Consider the following 22,590-nt stretch of genomic DNA (forward strand, 5'->3'; position numbering starts at 1 on the left):
GCACTGTCAAAGAATCTGACCAAGGAGTTCAATATATGCAGAAACTAGCCCAAGGTAATGAATCAGTAATAGCTTTAATATAACAGCATGGTATTAACAGATTGTCAATGAATTGCAATGTTTTATATATTACTGAACTAGTAACGTGCTAGTCCCTTCTGCCCTCCTCCTCACCCTTTCCTGCCAAATTGCACACCAATTCCTGTTTGAGTGCAAATGGGTGAATTACCCTACTCCCCAACAAATCCCTGCATAAGTTATAATGTCACCACCAGGGGGTATATGAGAGCAACATTAGGTTGACTGGCACACTGATTTTATATAATATATAATAAAAGCAAAATACTGCAGATGCTGGAAATCTAAAATAAAAACAAAAATTGCTGGAAATACTCAACAGGTCTGGCAGCATCTGTGGAGAGAGAAGCAGAGTTAACGTTTCAGGTCAGTGACCCTTCATGATCTTATAGCTTGATACAAGATCAGATGTTGCAAGGTTCGGGGAAAACCTACTGACACTGCGTTCATCAACTTACATAAAGCTTTTGACTGTGACCTTAAGAAAAAAAGCTGGAAGCAGTGGGAGTATATGGCCCCATCTTGCATTTTATCCAATATCAGCACTCCAACTTCTAGTTCCTGAGCCTCTCAAGACTGTACTGAGACAGTGTTCTCCATTGTCACCATTTTTCTTCAACAGCACATTCCATTGTAAGGGTCCTTGAGAGGCACAAGTGTTACCACTAAGCCACAGTAGAACATAATACTTTGGAAAATAAAAGCAAAATATTGCAGATGTTGGAATTATGAAACAAAGACAGAAAACAATGAAACATTTAGCGGATCAGGCAGCATCTGTCAAGGGAACACAGTTGATGTTTTAGGACCTTTAAAATATTTTTCCTATCAAATGGAGCCAACTTCTTATTTTCAGGTTGTCAGGTGTGAATCACTCTGATCGAATCGGCTTCATAACGGCAGCTAATTCATTGTGTTCAAGATAATGGATTTTTTCAGTATCCAGTCAATTTTTAATGAGTGAATACCAATAATCTTCAGTATTTCAATAATTTATTATTCATCAATGTGAAGCTCAATGAAGAATGTTTTGTTCCACAATTTCCAGCAGGCTTCCAACTGTAATGCAAAACTGTCAGCAATGTAAAGTACTTCAAGCTCTCTACTTTTTAACTTGCTGTTAAGCCTAGTCATAGATAAGTGCAATACGGTTTAAAAACTAGTCAAGCAATTAATACTGTACATGCCTTCAAATTCCTGATCTTCATATGGATAATCTTGAAGTATTGAAGCTGTGCTTTCAATAGCATATTTTTATAAGGAGGTTTGTTCATCGTGATAGGACATCCACAGTAATCCATAAAGCAGCATTTTACATGTTAGCAATGAAAATTGCGAATGGTGCAGCTTTTGAACAATTTGCACCTTCCTCTGATTTAGTTTTCCGTCATTTTGTCAAGTGCAAGCAGAGGGGCAAGGATTCTGCTTTTGTTTGTCTCCACAACACGACCGTTCAAAATCATTTCATCCAAGATGATGTGAACTTTGTCTAAATTAAACATGATCTGAGTAGTTCAAATGTTAAAGGAAATGATAAATAGTTTGAGAAAATATCACAGAAGCATTTAATTCTGAGTTGATTATCTTATTTCTAAATATAGAATATGGAGGTTCAACAGTATCTCTTTAAAAAGAAAACATTTTGAAATGCAGATTAGTTTCAGATTCATGGTAAAGGGTGGCGCATTGGTTAGCACCGCAGCCTCACAGCTCCAGCAACCCGGGTTCAGTTCTGGGTACTGCCTGTGCAGAGTTTGCAAGTTCTCCCTGTGACCGCGTGGGTTTCCACTGGGTGCTCCGGTTTCCTCCCACAGCCAAAGACTTGCAGGTTGATAGGTAAATTGGCCATTGTAAATTGCTCCGAGTGTAGGTAGGTGGTAGGAGAATTGATGGAAGGTGGGGATGTTGTAGGGAATATGGGATTAATGTAGGATTAGTATAAATGGGTGGTTGATGGTCGGCACAGACTTGATGGGCCAAAGGGCCTGTTTCAGTGCTGTACCGCTCTATGACTCTAAACCTACCATATGTTTCAAATATTGAACCCACGAGGGCCACAATACCTGAAAAGACATCAGTGAAGTGGATACGTAGGAAATTCTTTTACCTCCCAGTTTCCTCTGTTTGATATCGATGTTTTTGTTTAAATTAAGGTTATTGAAACAATATGTTAGTATAAATAAAGGATAAAATAAAAATTAATTCTGGGCATAGGGTAGACGGACACAAGTTTGATTGCCTTATTCAGTGTTGCTGCTATAAAGAAAAACAAACTGGAGAGAATTGTTGCTGGGGTTTCATCAGCTGATCAGCAGGAGCTGCACAGCCTGGGAACTACTTCCGTCCAACTTCTTGACACTTTGGACATATTTAGCTTGGGGTGGAGACGTAACTTGTGTATGTTGAATACCCTCATTGCATTACACTGTGAGCAACAGCTGTCATAGAATATCCAAACTCACTGGAGAAATTGGCTGATGTTTAAACAAGCGTTCTGTATGCCTTTCCACTGTCGTTCAGCTGGGTGAGACAGCTCTCACCTGGTTCCATTCCTATCTATTTAATCGTAGCCAGAGAATCACTTGCAGTGGCTTCTCTTCCTGCTTCCACACTGTTACTCTGGTGTCCCCCAAGGATCTATCCTTGGCCCCCTCCTATTTCTCATCCTCATGCTGCACCTCAATCACTTTATCTGAAAACACAGTGTTAGTTTTGACAAGTAAGATGGCATCACCCAGATCTACCTCACCAATAACTCTCCCGAATCCTCCACTGTTGCTTCTCTGACAACCAGTACTGGATAAGCAGAAATGTTCTCCAATTACATTTGGGAAGTCTGAAGCCATTGTTTTTGGTCCCTGCTCCAAACTCTGTTCCCTAGCTACCGACTCCATCCCTCTCCCTGGCAACAATTCAAGACTAAACTAGTCTGGTAACAACTTTGGTGTCATATTTGAGATGAGCTACTGACCACATATTCGCTCCATCACTAAGACCGTCTATTTCCACCTCTGTAACATTGTTCAAGAAGGGGAGTAGAGACAGCCCTGGTAATTATAGACCTGTGAGCCTTACTTCGGTTGTGGGTAAAATGTTGGAAAAGGTTATAAGAGACAGGATTTATAATCATCTTGAAAAGAATAAGTTCATTAGAGATAGTCAGCACGGTTTTGTGAAGGGTAGGTCGTGCCTCACAAACCTTATTGAGTTTTTCGAGAAGGTGACCAAACAGGTGGATGAGGGTAAAGCAGTGGATGTGGTGTATATGGATTTCAGTAAGGCGTTTGATAAGGTTCCCCATGGTAGGCTATTGCAGAAAATACGGAAGTATGGGGTTGAAGGTGATTTAGAGCTTTGGATCAGAAATTGCCTAGCTGAAAGAAGACAGAGGGTGGTGGTTGATGGCAAATGTTCATCCTGGAGTTTAGTTACTAGTGGTGTACCGCAAGGATCTGTTTTGGGGCCACTGCTGTTTGTCATTTTTATAAATGACCTGGAAGAGGGTGTAGAAGGGTGGGTTAGTAAATTTGCGGATGACACTAAGGTCGGTGGAGTTGTGGATAGTGCCGAAGGATGTTGTAGGGTTCAGAGGGACATAGATAGGCTGCAGAGCTGGGCTGAGAGATGGCAAATGGAGTTTAATGCGGAAAAATGTGAGGTGATTCACTCTGGAAGGAGTAACAGGAATGCAGAGTACTGGGCTAATGGGAAGATTCTTGGTAGTGTAGATGAACAGAGAGATCTTGGTGTCCAGGTACATAAATCCCTGAAGGTTGCTACCCAGGTTAATAGGGCTGTTAAGAAGGCATATGGTGTGTTAGCTTTTATTAGTAGGGGGATCGAGTTTCGGAGCCACGAGGTCATGCTGCAGCTGTACAAAACTCTGGTGAGACCGCACCTGGAGTATTGCGTGCAGTTCTGGTCACCGCATTATAGGAAGGATGTGGAAGCTATGGAAAGGGTGCAGAGGAGATTTACTAGGATGTTGCCTGGTACGGAGGGAAGGTCTTACGAGGAAAGGCTGAGGGACTTGAGGTTGTTTTCGTTGGAGAGGAGGAGGAGAGGTGACTTAATAGAGACATATAAGATAATCAGAGGGTTAGATAGGGTGGATAGTGGGAGTCTTTTTCCTCGGATGGTGATGGCAAACATGAGGGGACATAGCTTCAAGTTGAGGGGTGATAGATATAGGACAGATGTCAGAGGTAGTTTCTTTACGCAGAGAGTAGTAGGGGCGTGGAACGCCCTGCCTGCAACAGTAGTAGACTCGCCAACTTTAAGGGCATTTAAGTGGTCATTGGATAGACATATGGATGAAAATGGAATAGTGTAGGTCAGATGGTTTCACAGGTCGGCGCAACATCGAGGGCCGAAGGGCCTGTACTGCGCTGTAATGTTCTAATTCTAATTCTAATTGCTCGTCATCGCCCTGTCCCAGCTTATCTATTGCTGAAATCTTCATTCATGCCTTTGTTATCTCTAGACTTAATTATTCCAATGCACTCCTGGCTGATCTCCCATATTCTACCCTCCACGAACTTGAGATCATCCAAAACTCTGCTGCCTGTGTCTTAGCTTGCACCAAGTCCTGTTCACCTATCACCCCTGTGCTTGCTGACCTACACTGGCTCCCGGTCAAGCAACGTCCTGATTTTAAAATTCTCGTTCTCAAATCCCTCCATGGCCTCGCTCCTCCCTGTCTCTGTAATCTCCTCCAGCCCCACAACCCTCCCAGATATCTGCGCTCATCTAATTCTGGTCTCTTGAGCATCCCGATTTTAATTGCTCCATCATTGGTGGCCATACCTTTGGGTGCCTAGGACCTAAGCTCTGGAATACCCTCCCTACAGCTCTCTGATTCTCGACCTCACTTTTCACCTTTAAGGCACTCCCTAAAAACTACCTCTTTGACCAAGCCTTTGGTCACCTGACCTATTTCCTTACAAGGCTTGGTGTCGTATTTTGTTTTATAATGCTCCTGTGACGTTTTATTTTGTTAAAGGTGCTATATAAATACATGCTTTTGCTGTTATGTCAGTACCCAGTGCTTTCCCGCTGCTAGATCATGCAGTTCCTATGACTGTAGGTGAATATTTACCATGGGAAGCTAAGTGTTAAAGCTTTTATGGCATTGGCCATAATCTTCCAATCCTCCTTAGGTACGGTGGTGGTGCCTGAGGACTGGAGAAATGTAAATGATACACCCCTGTTCAAAAAAGGGTGTAAGGATAAACCTAGCAACTACAGGCCAGTCAGCTTAACCAGTGGTGGGAAAGCTTTTAGAAACAATAATCCAGGACAAAATTAACAGTCACTTGGACAAATAGGGATTAATTAAGGAAAGGAACAAGGATTTGCTAAGGGCAAATCATGGTTCATGAATTTGCTTGAGTTTTTGATGAAGCAACAGAGGGTTGATCAGGGATACATGGACTTCGAAATAGGTGTTTGATGAAGTGCCACATAATAGGCTTGAGAGCAGAATGGAAGTCAATGCAATAAATGGGACAGTGGCAGCATGGATACGAAGTTGGCTGAGTGACAGGAGAGAGACAGTAATGGTGAATGGTTGTTTTATGGACTGGAGGAAGGTATATAGTAGGGTTCCCCAAGTGGGTGCGTAGGGCACAATTTCAAAAACTTGTAGATAATAAAACTTGGAAGTGTGGTGAACTATGAGGAGGATAGTTATAGATTTCAAGAGGACATGAACAGGCTGGTGGAATGGGCAGACATGTGGCAGATGAAATTTTATGCAGTGAAGTGTGAAGTGATCCATTTTGATAGGATGAACGAGGAAAAGTAACATAAAATAAAGGATACAATTCTAAAGGGGTTGCAGGAGCAGAGGGACCTGGGGGTATATGTGCACAAATCACTGAATGTGGCAGGGCAGGTTCAGAAAGTGGTTATTGAGGCATTCAGGATCCTGGGCTTTATAAATAGAGGCATCGAGTACAAAAGCAAGCAAGTTACGACGAACCTTTAAACGCTGGTTTGACCTCAACTGGAATATGGTATCCAACTGTGGGCACCACACTTTAGGAAGGATGTGAAGGCATTAGAGAGGGTGCAGAAAAGATTCACAAGAATGGTTCCATGGATAGATTGGAGAGGCTGGGGCCTTTCTCCTTGGAGAAGAGAAGGTTCAGAGGAAATTTGATAGAAGTGTTCAAAATCATTAGGGGTCTGGGCAGAGTAGATAGAAACTGTTCCCATTGGCGGAAGGGTTGAGAAGCAGAAGGCACCGATTTAAGGTGATTGGCAAAGGAACCAGAACCGACATGAGGAAAAAGTTTTTTGACGCAGTGAATGGTTAGGATTTGTAATGCACTGCCTGAGAGTGTGGTGGAGGCAGACTCATTTGTGGCTTTCAAAGGGGAATTGGATAACTACTCTAAAGAGAAAAAATTTGCAGGGCTACAGAGAAAGGGCAGGGGTGTGGGATTTGTTGAATTGCTCTTGCAGAGCAATTGCAGAGAGCCGGCAAGGTCACAACAGGCCGAATGACCTCCTTCTGTGCTATGATTCTATCTATGATTCTGTGATAATTCCAGGTGCAGTCAACTACAAATAACTTTTGGCAAAAGGATACATCCAACTCACACTGAAAAAGAAAATATACAGTTAAGGTTAGAAAACCAAATCAAAGTTTTCTTCTCTCTCCAGTATTTCAGTAAAGTTATTGTGATTCGAATTGAGAATGTTGAGCAGTGCTGGGCCCTGCTGCCTGGAAGAACATAAAACACCAGGATACAGAAACTGATTACCTTAAAAAGTATAACTCCTTGAAAACCACGTCTATTCATGTTGCACCTTTAATGTAATAATGGGCCAAGATGCTTCACAAATAGATCAATGGGAAGCAGACCCAGAGCTTGGAAAAATTAGATGAGGTCGCCAAAAACTTAATTTAAGAGCAGGGTTTGAGGAGGTTTTTAAAAGCAGAGAGAGAAGAGAAAAGGGAGACAGATTCAGAAAGGGAATTCCAAAGAGTTGGACCCAGGCGCCCTGCCATTAATGGCAATATGAAGGAAGTGGGTGCACAAGAGTCAGAGCAACAGAGTGTTTGGGGGAATAGCACTAGAGTAGGATGTAGAATTAGAGTGGGATGACACCATGGAGTGAGGACAAGGATTTTAAACTTGAAAGATTAGTGGCAGTCAAAGTGAGAATAGAGCTCATGAGAGGGAGCAAGGTGCAGGGTAGGACAGGATATGTGCAGCAGAGTTTTGGACAAGTTGAAATTCATGTACTTAAAAAGTACATGCGTAACATTGTAGTTTCCAAAAACCTAAAAGACTCTGCAGCAGCTGCAGTTCCTTAAACAGAGCTGCCACTAAAGGGTAACAGTTTTGATTTCAGCATACCCCAGGCATGAGCTGATAGAGTGAGGGACACTTTGTTATGCTAAAACACAGTTGTTTTACTGAATAAGATTTTGTCCAGGAGGGATGCTAACATCCAGCCTCCTTTCTTTCGAAACAGCAAAGCATCCTACACACATTGATGCCAAGATGGTGCTTATTTTAAAAACAAAATAAAACTGAATCTCTCCCAAATGTTTTAGTTTTAATTGTCATAAGTGAAGCCATGATTGACTATCACTGTCACTTTATTTTGATCGACTTGTTACTATTGAAATTGGTATTAAAGACACAGGCTTCTCACTATAATAGCATAAATTTTGATACAGAACATAAGCTTGTACAAGAGTTGAAGAGAGCATGTTGGTCTATCAAGCTGGTACCAGAATTTTTAAGCAGAATATTTCACTATTAATAGCACTCAATTAATTTTTTTTACCAAATGTCTGCCCAATTCCTTCCTGAAATTATTCATGTTATTGGTTTCAACTGCCTCCCTAGGGAGCTGATACCAAACATTCACCACACTGTATGTGAAGTAGTTATATCTGTTGTGTGCATTCACCTCCCCTATTCTGTGCTTCATCCCATCTCTCCTCATTATTCTTGGAGCAAAGGATTTAACTTGTCGACATTCTTAAGGATCTTGAACATCTCATCAAGATTCCCTTTTAGGCTCCTGTAGTGTAAACAAACACATCTGCTACAGTTCCTCCTGGTAGCTCATGCACCTGATGCCAGGTATCAGATGGGCAAGCCTTTGCTACATGTTTTCAGCTCATTCTGGTAACATGGCAATCAGAATTGTACAGACTGGGACAATCAGTATTATCAGAGATTTGTGTTCTATTCCATGCACCATACAACCTAAGATCCTATTTGCCTCGCTTAACACTGCGGCACACCGTGCAGATGGTTTCAATAATCCGTCCACCGGTGCTCCAAATCCCTTTCCTGTCCTGTGTGCTGCCAGAACTTTTAATCGCTGTTCAAACTGGCAGTCTCATCATCCTGCACTTGTCAACATTGAGGGCTGGATTTTATGGGCCGCCCCCCCCCCACCCACCCACCACCGAGGTGGGGCTGGAGGTGGACAGGGGGGGGGTGGAAAATGGCACGGAGAATCGCAAGGCTGGTGGGGATCCCCTCGCCAAGCGATCTTAGCAGGGGCTGGATAGGCCAACGATGGGCTGGATAGGCCAACGATGGCCTTCCCGCCTAGGGGCCAACTGAGGACCTAAAGTGCCTGATTTGTGGCCAATTAAGGGCCACTTCCCACTGCTGCTGGGATCTTACCAGTGGCGGTGGGTGGCGGGAGGGGGGGTTGTTGTGGAGGGCCTCTGCCACGTGGGGAGTTCGTCTTGTAAAACGAGATGCCCTTCCTTCCAGCTTTGTGGGGGGGGGGTCTCTCCTCGCCGGCAACCACTTCATCCCCCAGGACCCCTCTCCCCCTGGACTGCATGACCAGCTCCTCACCTCCCTGCCTCCTCGCCGGGGCCTTCCAGACTGACCCCAACAACCCCTCCTCAACTACCTCTGGTCTGGATCTCTCGCGCTGGGCTTGGGTTCGAGGCCTCTGCAGCACCGGAAGTGGCCACCGCTCCCTGTGGCGCTGCTGATACTGCTGAGCTGCCAGCCCTCTGATTGGCCAGTAGCTCATGGAGGCGGGATTCTGGTCTTTAAAGGAACAGGGTTCCCAGCATGTAAAAACTTTGATGGAAAGATCGCTCCGAGGGGTGCAGGAAAAGGCAGAGGCGGGATTACCCGTGCCTTTTTGGCCCAGTCGGGAGCCCCGCCCCCTACACAAAATAGAGCCTTGAATTTCATTTACCATTTCTCAGCTCAACTTCCAAATTTATCTAGATGCCTTTGCTGATCATCCTGCTCTTGATTCTTGGCAACCTTTGTCCCCAGACAACCCCTGGTGTCATCAGCAAATTTTAATAGTTTTATCTCTACCCCATGTATTTCAATCCCAGCATTGATCCTTGAAACACTTTAGTCATTTCCCAGCACTATGATGCTTCTCCACGCACAACCACACTCTGTCTCCCTTGATGCAGCCACTTCAGTGACTGTCCACCTATTTTGTGCTTTTCTACTTTATGGGACTAACCTGCTATCCGGTATTAGAGTCATAGAGTCTGACAGCAGAGACACAGGCCCTTTGGCCCACTGTGTCCATGCCGACTATAATGCCTATCTATACTAATCCCACCTGCCTGCATTAATTCCATATCCCTCTATGCCTTGCTCATTCAAGTACCTGTCCAGATACCTCTTAAATATTGCTACTGTTCCTGCCTCCACCACCTCCTCTGGCAGCTCATTCCAGATACCCGCTATTCTTTGTGTGAAAAATTTACCCCTTTGATCCCCTTTAATTCTTCCCCATCTGATCCCTTAGCACTAAGGCAGTCCCAGTCAATATTAGGGAAGTTAAAATCACCTACTATTATAACCCTATAATTCCTACACCTATCTGTGATTTCCCTATATATATGCTCCTCCACTTCCCTCTGACTATTGGGGGGCCTATAGTATAATCCCATTAAAGTGATTACCCCTTTCTTATTTCTAAGTTCTACCCATATGGCCTCGCTGGACGTTCCCCCTGGGATATCCTCTCTACGTACTGCCTCCCTAATCAATAGTGCAACTCCCCCTCCTCTCTTACCTCCGCCTCTGTCATGCCGGAAGCATCGGTATCCCGGAACATTGAGCTGCCAGTCCTGCCCATCCCTCAACTATGTTTCCGTAATAGCTATAATATCACAATCCCATGTACCGATCCATGCTCTGAGTTCCTCTGCCTTACCTGTAATGTTTCTTGCATTAAAGTAAATGCAGTTTAGCCGACCAGACCTTCCACAGTCCCTGGCCAGCCAACTGGTATTGTTATCAAAATCTTGCTGAATTTTAGATAAACCATGTTCAGTGTTCGTTTTATCTACGTGCACTGATACCTCCTCAAAGAATTTTAACAGGTTTGCCAAGCATGATTTTCTCTCCATACAGCTCCCTTTTACAATTTTTTTAAAGAATAGGTGTTATGTTTCCTTCATTCCAATCCTTTGGTACAATTCCTGATTCTGATGATTCCCTATATGTTCCTGCTAGTATATGAGTGCCCTTGTATGTTAATCATCCAGCCCTGAGGCCTTAATGTCTTGTAGCATTTCCTTCAATTCCTTACCAACATTCTTAAAACGTCCTTCTCATTTGCCAGCAAACAGATCTTCAGTTCCAAGAAAGAGTCAACATCTTTTTCCATCAATACCGATACAAATACACTGGGATATCTGTCATTTCCCAGCTGTTATTTCTATTTCCTGCAATCCTAACCTTATTGTCTGTTTCCACCTGTCAAACTAGGAATTTATCAGTCTTCACCTGAGCCTTGTACTCCTGTCTGTCCACCACTGATGTCATGATCTATATTTGAGAAACCTCTTTTTTGCCCTTATTTCTTCCATTATCTCTCGTTGACCACAAATCTTTCCTCTTATTCCTATTGAATTGCTTATCCAGTGACTTAAATTGGCATTGTGTGCCATTTCTGTCAAAGCTTTGTCCTAACCAATTATTCTCATCCAGTTCCATTAATTGTTTCAATCTGCCTTCCTAAAATTGTCAGAATAAAACATAAGTTGCCAAATGGATACCAATAATTCCAATAATAAAAATGATTTTCTTCATTTACAGCTTTGTGAGGCTACTTGGTTATATATTTGGCTCATTTCAGTGCTGTAGCCTGATTTGTGCCATTCCCAAGATCATTTATGGCCCAGTGAAATGAGCCATTACACCATCGTGGAACAAATTCAACCGTGTAAATCATATTTCTGTCCCACTAATTATTAATGTTCTTTATTAACTCACCACTCTACTGAAGTATTTGTCCAAAACCTCGACAAAATTATGTATAAGTTCATACACTGCCAGTTCATTCTGAAAATCAAGAATAGAAGTTACTTGTCTGCATTACTTGTATTTCAATGTCATCAATAATCTGCATAAGCTGCCAGTGGTTGCAGTACATGTGGGAAAAGACATAGTTGTAGGACTGAAAAAGGTTTCTTGCACAGGGATATGAGGAGCTAGGATGATTTCATGGATAAAGGAATGGCTGAAGGATAAAAAAAACAAAGTAGGAGTAAATGAATGTTTCTTACATTTATGAGATATGGCTAGTGGTGTGCCCTAGCGACTTTTAGTTTTGTTTTCTGTAAATTTTTTGATTCATTCTCAGGATATTGGTGCTGCTGGCAAAGCCAGCATTCATAACTCATCACTAGTTGCCTTGAGTATGTGGTGGTGGGCCTTCTTGAAACGCTGCAGTTTATGTGGTGAAGGTACTTCACAATTCAATTCTTGTTATTTTTTTGTACTGGTTTTGATACAGCTTAATGTCTTGTTAGGCCACAATTAGTTATCCTTCAGTAGTGGAGGATTGGCTGTAGCAGTAGCAGCTTCTGAAGGTCAGTTCAGATGGTACCAATACTCCAATATTCATATTACTTTGACACTAACTCCAGTTGTATCACCTCATTATTATGAAGTTTAAATACCAAAAACCATGTGCATCAATTCAATATAAAAAATGAATTCTAAATGTGAATGATGCTTCCCTCTGTGGTTATCAGCAGATCTGCACCACTGCAAAACTAGAGGAAAATGGCACTTGTCATTCCACTGCAGTGTATTGTAATATTTGTGCAGAAATCAGATGCTTTTATTGACATTATGCACCGAATCACATCATGTGGCATGTACCTAACTTACATATCAACAAAATGTATGTTTGACAAAAATACAATATAGCATGCAATACAAAATGCGCCAGAACAATCTTATGTAAATTTAGCCCATTACTTGCTTTACTGTGGGTGAGCTGCACGTGTGAAAATGTGCTAGCCCTGTATCAATTATGTGCATTAGTTCATTCCATCTTTTTTTTTTTACTTAAGTAATCAAAGGCCACTGATAATATAATTAAGACTGTAAATGTTAGGATTGATGCTGGCTCTTTTACTCGCTGGTACTACTTTTCCAATCGTTACCCAAGCTGAAGTGTGCGCTCGTATATTGAAAATGTGTAGAAGATAAACAGATACAGCAAATGCTATAGCCAATGAAGTTCAGCATATATTGATTCAGTGAGAATGGTAAATGCTGCTTACCTCTGCATCATCAATCCCAATTACAACAAAGAGTGCAGCATACTGACGATACACCAGTTTAAAATCCTTGTACTCAACAAAGGAACACTGGGGGCAAGATGAGAAGGATTTTCAAAAGTTTCATAATCTCAATTTGCCATATTGTTTTGTTAATTGGATTCTATTAACTTTGCAAACTTAAAAAACATTTTAAATTTATTTTGCTTAGGCATTTTCTTCAGTCTTTAAATTCTCATGTGTCACACATCATATCCCAACCAAAAGAGTTGGATGACAATGTGATGCTAGGCTTTGGAAATGCTATTCCAAAGTGGGCTGATCTAGCCCAGCAGTTTTCTTTTTCTCCCTTGGAATCACCATTTGATGCTTATTATTCTTAATCTGTTGAAGATGATTTGATGATGCAACTCTTCTCCTAATCCTAATTTCTTATGTCATCAACCCTCCTACATCAAGTAGTCTATTCACACAAGCCATTAACAATTCCTCTCCATTTCCTACAAAGGGCTACAAGGAACCCGAGATAATATATCTGACTTGCTACTGTGACAAACTCCAGTGCAGTGTAGCTAAAGCAAACAATAACATATCAATACGGTACAGAGGTAAACAATGATATTTTTAACAAAGATTCATTCATGATTCCAAGATACATTCAGTAATTTTTTCAAGAAATGCTAGGACTTTTACCTGGTCCTTTGTTCGTGAGAGGCAATTCTTAATGACATTGGCTTCTAACAATGTTCTTTTGTGGATTTCCACGGGTTCGTAATACCTGGAGAGTCTCATTTGCCCTTGTTTGTTCACCAAAAGGAAAAACTTAATCATATTAATAAACTTCTGAACCAAGACAAATGGTATTCCTTTTTATGTTTCTTTCACAATATTTCTGAAAAAAGCACAAAATATTGTAGCTCATTAAATTTGTCGTTGGAGTTAGAAACAAGCCTCAGTTTTAGAAACAAGACTTACAACGTGCAAATAAAATGTTTGTTGAAATAAGTTTATTACTTTTTAAAGTTTAAACATACTTTATATAATCATTTATAATAGTTTTCTCATTGCAATTCTTTCTAATACACAGTGTAAATAGAAAACTTTCAATTCAGTAACTAACCTGAGGCTAGTGTCAAGCTAAAGTAAAGATCTATTGAACTGCAATTGTGTTCTCTGCTTTTTTGCTACAGCTTCTCAACAACAATAAACATGTATTTAATGTTTTTATTGCAGCAACAACTTTTTTTAAGATACAAAGCTAACTTTGAAGCATTTACAGAAAATTTTACTAAGCTTAGTGGCATGGTAGCGTACTGTGATAGAATGCCAGTGTACTGTGACATATCGTGATCAGATTCTGTCCTCCAACCCCCAAGCCCCCATAACCCCTGCAGTTTTACAGCCTCAGGTTGGGTGGTGGCCAGGTAAATCTTTGAATGGACAGAAAAATTGGATGGAGAACTGCTCTTACATGTCTCTTATTAGAAGACAAATAGCATCATAGGTACAGACTGGTTACTCTGTTTCATGGAGACAGAAACTGCACGGCTAGGAAATCAGTGAGGGCAGAAAATGCAAGTTGAGAGAAGTAGCTGCACGCTTTCATTGAAGGATGCTACATCCTTAAACAATAGAAATCCTACCTGACAAACAATAGGTAATTTTCTATTATGTTTACAGTACTGTAATTTCTGCTACAAGACAAATTGTTTCTGATTACTTTACTAATAATGAAACCATACAAAACAGCAACTCTCTATAACATTCCCTCCAGCATAACAAGTCAGCATTATAGAGATCTCAAGCAGTTTTACTATCTAATTTAAACAGTTAAAATATTAAAATAACATGTGCCACCTGAATAATAATCTCAATATCAGACAGAAATCCAAAAACAGAACAGGTATTGCCAAACCATCCTTACAGTCACATTTCCTTAATAAAACATGCGATTACTATGTGATAGTACTATTGATATCAGCCATATCAAGAACGAAATACACTAGGGACTGTCAAATAAAACGATTTGAACAAGATTGAAACGTGATGTCAGTATGACCTAAAGCATATTTTGTTAAGCTTGATTATTCCTGGAACAAAGTGTAACATTTTGAAGACAAAGCAAATATAACATTATTAGAAGAGAGTACTAAACTAAAAAATATTTTTGTTTTTAATTAAAACATATTCTGAAGTAAAACTTTGTCTGTCCAGATGAAATTAGGCAGAAAGTAGCTGTTATTCATTAAATAGGGCGTGTCCTATAGATAATTCTGACTGGTTACAATACAGAAGAACTATTTTTGGTCCCCACCATCCTCTGACTAACTGTACATTACAAACCAGGCAACTGAAAGGGTAATACAAAAAGACACTAACAGCTGCCTTATGCAGGCCTAAAGGTGGCTCATGATTACAGTGACTTCCACTCCAGTATTTCTGCAGCTACATTCCAGTCAAATTCTGCAGATACTATAAATACCTTGTTATCACTGGTCCACATGACCGGAAACCCCATTCACAATTCAATGAAAAACATCTCCATTGTTGACCAATCACTCAAAACAGATAGTAATTTGGAGTGAATTGCTACTTTGAAGCATTTTACGTAACTGCCAAAAGTGTAATCAATACATATAGATATAGCTGTCCCCCTCCCCTCCCCCAAATTACTCAGCTGGTAACTGTGACGTGTTCTACTGAGCTATACCCAAAAGTGTAAGGTCTGCTCACTGGTCCATGCTGAGTTCAGTGATGTCAGTAAAAGCAGCACTGGGGATTTGTAGTTGGTGTCGGCATCCCTGGGTTAGGGATAACAGCCAAGGTTCTATCTCTTCATCATTATTTACTGACTGCTGCCGGAAAATGCCTGTGTGGACATTGTGTAATATGGCTATGAAGGCCCATAAAACCAAGAAAGAAAGGACTTCATTTATATAGCACCCAGGATTATTAAAGTGTTTCACAAAAATAAATTCATTTTGAAGTGCAGTGATGATTGTTTTGCAAGTAAACAAAGCAGTCAGTGCACAGCAAGATCCTACAAACAGAAATGAGATAAATGATCAGTTAACCTGTTTCCAGTGTTGATTAAGGGATATATTAGCCATAGACCCCTGCTCTTCCTCAAATAAATGACTTCAATCACCAGAACACGACACCAGCTGAACATCTTATCCAAAACAATGAAGCACCCACTAAATACTGCACTGCCAGGATTTCAGTCCATTGGTTGAGGTTGAAACCATAACTTTCTGACTGAAACTCTAACCCAGCACCAGTCACTGTCTTCAGGACTTGGAGGAGAAAAAAATGAAAAAACTTGCATTTATAGAATGCCTTTAATTTGATGTCATGTACATTGGAAGTGCGATGATACAACATTCACGGACTAACTTTGTCTTTAAAATGAACCTTTATTTTAAAAAGTGAACAATAACCCAAAATGGCCACCAAAAAAGGGGATTAGCCTTCTGTGTATCCAAACAGTCTGACAAAGACAAAGGACAAATCTTCAAAGCCAAAAAGTGTTAATGAAACCCATATCACACCTATCCTAAAAACATTCCAGAATTGAATGTCTTCTAAAACAAAGGAGGTGTGAAGTAGCCATGTCCTGGGTCATTGTGCGATCACCATGGGTTGAAACCAGAGTGTCTCCTAACAGAAGGTGAGAAGTGACACAGTTTTGATTAAAACAAAGACAGCCAGAGAGAGAGCGCGAAGCTAGTTGTAACAGCTGACATTTCAGCAAGCCAGAAAGCACCTGCCCTACAGAAAAAATCCAACACCTACATTACACAGCAGAGAGAGCTGGAAGTGACCACCACCTCCAACAGAACCTTCAATCAACAGAGAAATCTACAATCATCTCTGACCTGAAACTATCTAGAACTTGAGTCTCAAGAGAATTCAACAGGTTTATCCTAACCATTCTCCCCCACTAAAACCCACCTACGTCTTTCCCTTCTCTATCTGTTTCGTGTGTGCACGTGTGTGCGAGCGAATGCATGAGTGAATGAGGTTGTGACAATTTTGGGATCAGATGTATTGATCAATAAACAATTGACTGTTTTTTAAAACCACAAGAAAACCTGTCGTGGTTGGTTTATTTGAAAAATAAAACACCAATGGGTTAAACTCTAATACAAATACACTTGCTGCGGTCAGATGGGGAGTTGAACAGTGGGAGCCACCCACATCACACCACGTGGCCGCAACACTAGAAATAAATCCCAAGACAGGGGGTAAGGAAAAAAAGTGACACAAAGCCAAAGGAAGGATTAGGATGAGAGAACAAAAGCTTGGTCAAGGAGGTGAGTCAATGAATGTCTGCAAAGATGCAGTAGTGGGGGCATGGGACTTGCTGTGGGATAGAATACAGGCAGCAGAGATTTTGGGCTGAAGTTTGTGGAGCATACACAATGGGAAGCTGGCCAGCAGAGCATTGGAACAGTTAAGTCTGGAGGGGACAGAAGTGTTTTTAATGACATATGTCCTGCGATAGGGGTGGAGAGAGGTGATGTTATACAGCTGGAAGTCGAAGGTCTTTGTGATGGAGATGCTATCTCACTTGAACAGGACAAAAAGGTTACAGACAGTTTGAGTGGTGTCAGTCACCCTAATATTGAGCTGAAGGAAATTATGGCTCCTCTAAGACTGGATATTGGACAAGTAGTCTGATACAACTGAGGCAGTTGTGGAGTTGAGAGTTGTGGTGAAGAGGCAGTGCTGGGCATCATCAAGTCATGTGTGAAGACTGACCTTGTGTCTGCAGATGATATTGCTAAGGAGCAGCATCAAGAGAAGAAGACCAAGGTCATGGTGTGAGGTGGGAGAGGAAGCCGTTGCTAGAGATGCTCTAACTACAGCTAGATAGGTAAGAGTGAACCAAGCGCAGCTTAAAGGGAGCATTGCCTGGAAGGTATGGTTAGGCATATAAGGCGGGGGTGTTGAAGCAGCAGAAGTAGTTGAATGGATGATCTTAATCTTGGTAACAAAGAAATCTCTGAGCACCTTGCGAAGAACTGACGGTGGGGCAGAGGAGGTGGGAGTAAAGACTAGGGTCATCTTTACCCTCCAGGATGATCCTAGAGTAGTAGGTGGTTTTGGCAGCAGACAGCTAGGGCATATTCTCCTAGTTGAGTTCGGATTCCATCCCAGCTTTCACTAGTTGGTATTCAGTACTATTAAATTCAAACTATTATGCACTAGCACTTTTACAAAGAAGTTCAATAGAACAGAAATAATATATCCATTAGTATAAATAGATTATTAACCAAACTCATGTTTTGCAGTAAAGATGAGTCTTAACCTATGAAACAAGCATGCTTCTACATCTCAAGTCTTACCATGCTATTTTTAGTCACAGTATTTGATTAGCAAAGCCTGATTAAAAAAAAAATTGTTTGTAATTATCTGTAAATATCATGTTTATTTTTGGCTACAAATGCTATTGACTAACTACTCTTTTAGCCTAGGGTCTATGATTACAGAATCACAGAATTATTACAGCACAGGAGGCCATTTGGCCCATCGTGTCTGCACCGGCTCTCCTAATAAACATTTCACCTAGTGACACTCCCCGCCTTCTCCCCATAACCCTGCACATTCTTCTTTTTCATATAACAGTATAATTTCCTTTTGAATGATTGAACCTGCCTCCACCACACTCTCAGGCAGTGCATTCTGGACCTTAACCACTTGCTGTGTGAAAAGGTTTTTCCTCATGTTGCTTAGTTCTTTTGCTTCTTTTACCAATTACTTTAAATTTGTGCCCTCTCGTTCTCGATTCTTTCACAAGTGGGAACAGTTTATCTCCATCTACTCTGTCTAGACCCCTCATGATTTTGAATACCTCTATCAAATCACCTCTCAGCCTTTTCTCCAAGGAAAACAATCCCAACTTCTCCAATCTATCTTCATAACTGGAGTTCCTCATCCCTGGAACCATTTACGTGAATCTTTTCTGCACCCGCTCTAACGCCTTCATATCCTTCCTAAAGCACGGCATCCAGAACAGGATGCAATACTCTAGCTGAGGTCGAACTAGTGCCTTATACAAGTTCAACATAACCTCCTTGCTCTTGTAAGCTATGCCACTATTAATAAAGCCCGGGATACTGTATGCTTTATTAACTGCTCTCTCAACATGACCTGCCACCTTCAATGACTTATGCAAATATACACCCAGGTCCCTCTGCTCCTAACCCGCTTTAGAACTGTACCTTTTATTTTATATTGTCTCTCCATGTTCTTCCTACCAAAATGAATCGATTCACATTTCTCTGCATTGAACCTCATCTGCCACCTGTCTGCCAATTCCACCAACTTGCTTCCAAGTTTCATATCATCTGCAAACTTTGAAATTGTGCCCTGTACACCAAGATCTAGGTCATTAATATATATCAGGAAAAGCAAAGGTCCCAACACTGACCCCTAGGGAACTCCAATACAAACCTTCCACCAGCCCGAAAAACTACTCTTTGTTTCATGTCACTCTGCCAATTCTGTATTCATGTTGCTACTGTTCCGTTTATTCCATGAGCTATAACTCTGTTCACAAATGTGTTTTGTGGCACTGTATCAAGTGCCTTTTGGAAGTCCATGTACACCACATCAAGTGCATTGCTCTCATCAACCCTCTGTTACCTCTTCAAAAAATTCCAGCAAGTTAGGTAAACATGATTTTCCCTTAAGAAATCCATGCTGGCTTTCTTTAATTAACCCACATTTGTCCATGTGACGATTAATTTTGTCCCGAGTTATTCTTTCTAGAATTTTCCCCACCACCAAAGTTAAACTGACTGGCCTGTAGTTACTGAGCTTATCTTTATATCCTTTTTTGAACAAGTGTGTAACGTTTGCAATTCTCCAGTCCTCTGGCACCACCCCCGACTCTAAGGAAGACTGAAAAATTATGGCCAGTGCCTCCACAATTTCCACTCTCACACTTCCCTCAGTATCCTTGGATACCTCTCATCTGGTCCTGGTGCCTTATCCACTTTAAGTACGGACAGCCGATCCAATATCTCCTCCTTATCAATTGTAAACCTTAGAGTGTCTGAATTACCTCCTCTTTCACCATGGCTGGGTTGCATCTTCTTCCTTAGTAAAGACAGATGCAAAGTATGCCCTCTGCCTCCAAACACAAATCCCCTTTATGGTCCCTAATCAGCCCCACTCTTCCTTTTACCATTTTTATGTCTATAGAAAACTTTGGGATTCCCTTTTATGTTAACTGCCAGTCTCATGATAATGTCTATTCACCCCCTTTTCTCACATTCCATCTGTCCTGAATAAATTGGGCCTCTACTCTCTGGAGTTTAGAAGAATGAGAGTTGATCTCGTTGAAACATACAAGATTTTGAAGGGGTTTGACAAGGTAGACACAGAGGTTGCTTCCCCTGGCTGGGGAATCTAGAACATGGGGAAACTGTCTCAGGATAAGGGGTCGATCATTTCGGACTGATGAGGAGAAACTAATTCACTCAGAGGGTTGTGAATCTTTGGAATTCTCTACCTCAGAGATTTGTGGATGCTCCATCATTGAGTATATTCAAGGCTGAGATAGACAGATTTTTGGGGTCTCAGGGAATCATGGGATATGGGGAGCAGGCAGGAAAGTGGTATTGAGGCAGAAGATCAGCCATGATCTTACCGAATGGTGGGCAGGCTCGAGGGGCCATAATAACATCTACACTTGCTTCCAGTTCTTATGTTCTGTGGATATAGTCAGCCCTCTGGTATCTTGCACAAGTGTTCATTCTTTCTGCAACAGCCGGGACAATGTGTATTGGATGGATAATTAATGCTGTAAGCCATCACAGTAAATACTACTGGATAGTAATCAACAGTAAGACCTTTGCTGCATTTTCCCTCTCTAAGCACAGGACCTCTCAGGCCACACACTCTAACCGCTAGCCCAGTTAAGCCGACAAAGACCAGAATCAAACCTGGCTCCTGTTGGCCCGAAAGGCTTGGTGCTAAACTGGCTGGTACTCTTAGCTACTAGGTAGAAGGCACAGATGTTTGAGGACTAGAGATTATTACAGTAAGCTACCTCAATTCCTTTCTGTTTTATTAGCAGGCCCCGTTAAATAAAACACGTCAAATATCTGAATAAACAGACTCTTAAAATGGTATCTGTAAAACAGTGACGGTGATGCAATTTTAAAAACTTTAAATTTTAAAAAATTGAAATTAAACAGAGTCCCAACCCAACATTAATTGGCCTTTGATCTGATGAGATGTCCTGCGGAGGGGACTGCATTTTCTGTTTTAAATGCTGGTTTTCTTTCTCTGCATCTTTCTGAGTTGTCAGTCTAGCTAGACTCTCCTTGTGCAGCCAATGCTCCCAGTGCAGACACTGAGCGGGCAGGTGTGCGGCTTGGCTTTGGCGCGCCTGCGTAGTGGCGCTGCCACTGTATTTGGCCAAAGGGCCGCGGCCACCCCTCCTCCACCCACAGCGCAGCGCCGCCGCCGCCATATTCTGCAGACAGAACGGCAATGGCGGCTCGCTGGTGGCGCTGAGACTCATCCAGTTCCTCTCCTCGCGGCCCCTTCCACTAATATATCCAAAAATAACAATACCACCTCGTAATAATAATAATAAACATGGACGAACATCCTCTCGGAATGTCCTCGCACAACAATTCCGGAGGCCCTTTGCTGGGCCCGGGAAGCAACGGTGGCAGCAACAACAACAACAACGGCGTCCGGCAGCAGCAACAGCAGAGTCAGCAAGAGGAGCTGCAGCGGCCCCAATACACTATCCCCGGCATCTTACACTATATCCAGCACGAGTGGGCCCGCTTCGAGATGGAGCGAGCGCACTGGGAGGTGGAGAGGGCCGAGTTACAGGTAAAGTGACAAGCGGCGTTTACACGCTGGGGAGTGGGGGGAGGTGCGGAGACGGTCAGAGCCATTTGCATGGAATGAGCGATACGGTTCTGCGTCTAACGGCCGCCCGGAACTGGGGAGAAAGGATTGAAATAGCGGCCGGTATTTACCCAAATGTGAGGCCATCCTCACCGCCGCCATTTTTGTTTCCAATATGGCGCCGGGCAGCTGAGTGTAAATAACTGGGAACATTTGTGTGTGGGTACCCGAGGCTCTCCGTCTCGTCTCATAGTCCTGATCTAGCAACTTCATTTGTTTCATTCTAGTTTGTTTCCGATTGATGCTGCCGTTAGACATTGTGCGCGTCTTGTATGTGTTTTTGTGCAATTAGCTCACAGGTTTTCTGAGAGCTCGGTACCTGGTCTTGTACGATGTGGATTGTTTGAGCGTTGCTTGGGTAGCATTTCATAAGCACTTTATGTAAGAGATGACTCCGTTTCTGTAATTTGTCGAAACTGTCAACCTGGACAAATACATGTTTTGCTTGAAGTGATCAGTCGTGATCCGGCAAGTTGGGGCTGACCACATCATTGAACGTGATGTAACATAGAGTTAAATGACGCGAATCCGTTTTAATAATGGCTTATTTTGTAATGTTGATTTGCAATTTCGTTTTGAAGCTATTATTCTCAACAGATACATATTCTCTCATTAGAAACGGATAGCTTATAGTAACAATGGAAAGCATGAGCCAAAATGCACAGTCTCAGTTCATCGTCCAGCAAATTACTGATGTTATACTACTTTATACCCACTTTTGAAGTTAATTCTAATAACCTTATTTTGTGATGCACATGTACAAACGATTGTCTGCCTTAAAGTAATCTTCTATGGCTTCAGAGGCTAGCTATAGTATAATGTGCGGAAGAGTACGACAATGTAAACATGGGGAGGTGTTCATTTCAAATTTTAGTCACATATAGTAGTTGATTTGTTTGTAATTTATTTTTCGCCAACTGCGTTTTAATCCAATACTTTACATGAAATATAGATTATGGGAAGTTATGTTATACACAATCAAAAATCTGCTCATATCTGCAAAAGAGCAAGCATCTTCTGTAACA

At 41.8% G+C, this 22,590-nt stretch overlaps 2 protein-coding genes across 13 annotated transcripts in view; one reads left to right on the forward strand and one right to left on the reverse strand.

The window, feature by feature from the left end:
- Nucleotides 1-55: 55 nt before the first annotated feature.
- Nucleotides 56-22,060, reverse strand: ap4s1 (adaptor related protein complex 4 subunit sigma 1). Of its 9 annotated transcripts, none has more exons than XM_068039361.1 (6): nucleotides 21,885-22,060; nucleotides 13,319-13,422; nucleotides 12,629-12,715; nucleotides 11,328-11,396; nucleotides 6,674-6,685; nucleotides 56-1,583 (listed from the first exon to the last, which is right to left on the reverse strand). In XM_068039361.1, the coding sequence occupies exons 1-6, from the start codon at nucleotides 21,928-21,930 to the stop codon at nucleotides 1,455-1,457; spliced, it is 447 nt and encodes a 148-aa protein (XP_067895462.1). In that variant the 5' UTR covers nucleotides 21,931-22,060; the 3' UTR covers nucleotides 56-1,454. The 9 variants fall into 9 exon arrangements, with proteins under 9 accessions (XP_067895462.1, XP_067895465.1, XP_067895459.1 ...); XM_068039364.1 differs by having other exon boundaries at nucleotides 13,319-13,517; nucleotides 21,885-22,059; XM_068039358.1 differs by lacking the exon at nucleotides 21,885-22,060 and adding an exon at nucleotides 21,637-21,838.
- strn3 (striatin, calmodulin binding protein 3) overlaps nucleotides 21,063-22,590 on the forward strand; it is a 207,807-nt gene continuing 206,279 nt past the window's right edge. For all 4 annotated transcript variants that reach the window (XM_068039354.1, XM_068039355.1, XM_068039356.1 and 1 more), the window contains exon 1: nucleotides 21,063-21,487. In XM_068039354.1, the coding sequence (XP_067895455.1) occupies nucleotides 21,242-21,487 (246 nt within the window). In that variant the 5' untranslated portion in view covers nucleotides 21,063-21,241. The remainder of the gene's footprint in view (nucleotides 21,488-22,590) is intronic.

The sequence above is a fragment of the Heterodontus francisci genome, chromosome 9 (genome assembly GCF_036365525.1).
Source record: "Heterodontus francisci isolate sHetFra1 chromosome 9, sHetFra1.hap1, whole genome shotgun sequence".
Taxonomy (NCBI): domain Eukaryota; kingdom Metazoa; phylum Chordata; class Chondrichthyes; order Heterodontiformes; family Heterodontidae; genus Heterodontus; species Heterodontus francisci.

Bases quoted from the DNA above. Each gene is read 5' to 3' on its own strand.
- ap4s1 (XM_068039358.1), bottom strand. From the start codon at position 21,823: ATGTCTAACGGCAGCATCAATCGGAAACAAACTAGAATGAAACAAATG. The intron at 12,716-13,318 runs GTAAAAGTCCTA...TCTTGCCCCCAG, and splicing joins TCTCACGAACAAAGGACCAG to TGTTCCTTTGTTGAGTACAA. The intron at 11,397-12,628 runs GTAAGCAGCATT...CTTGATTTTCAG, and splicing joins TTGGGATTGATGATGCAGAG to AATGAACTGGCAGTGTATGA.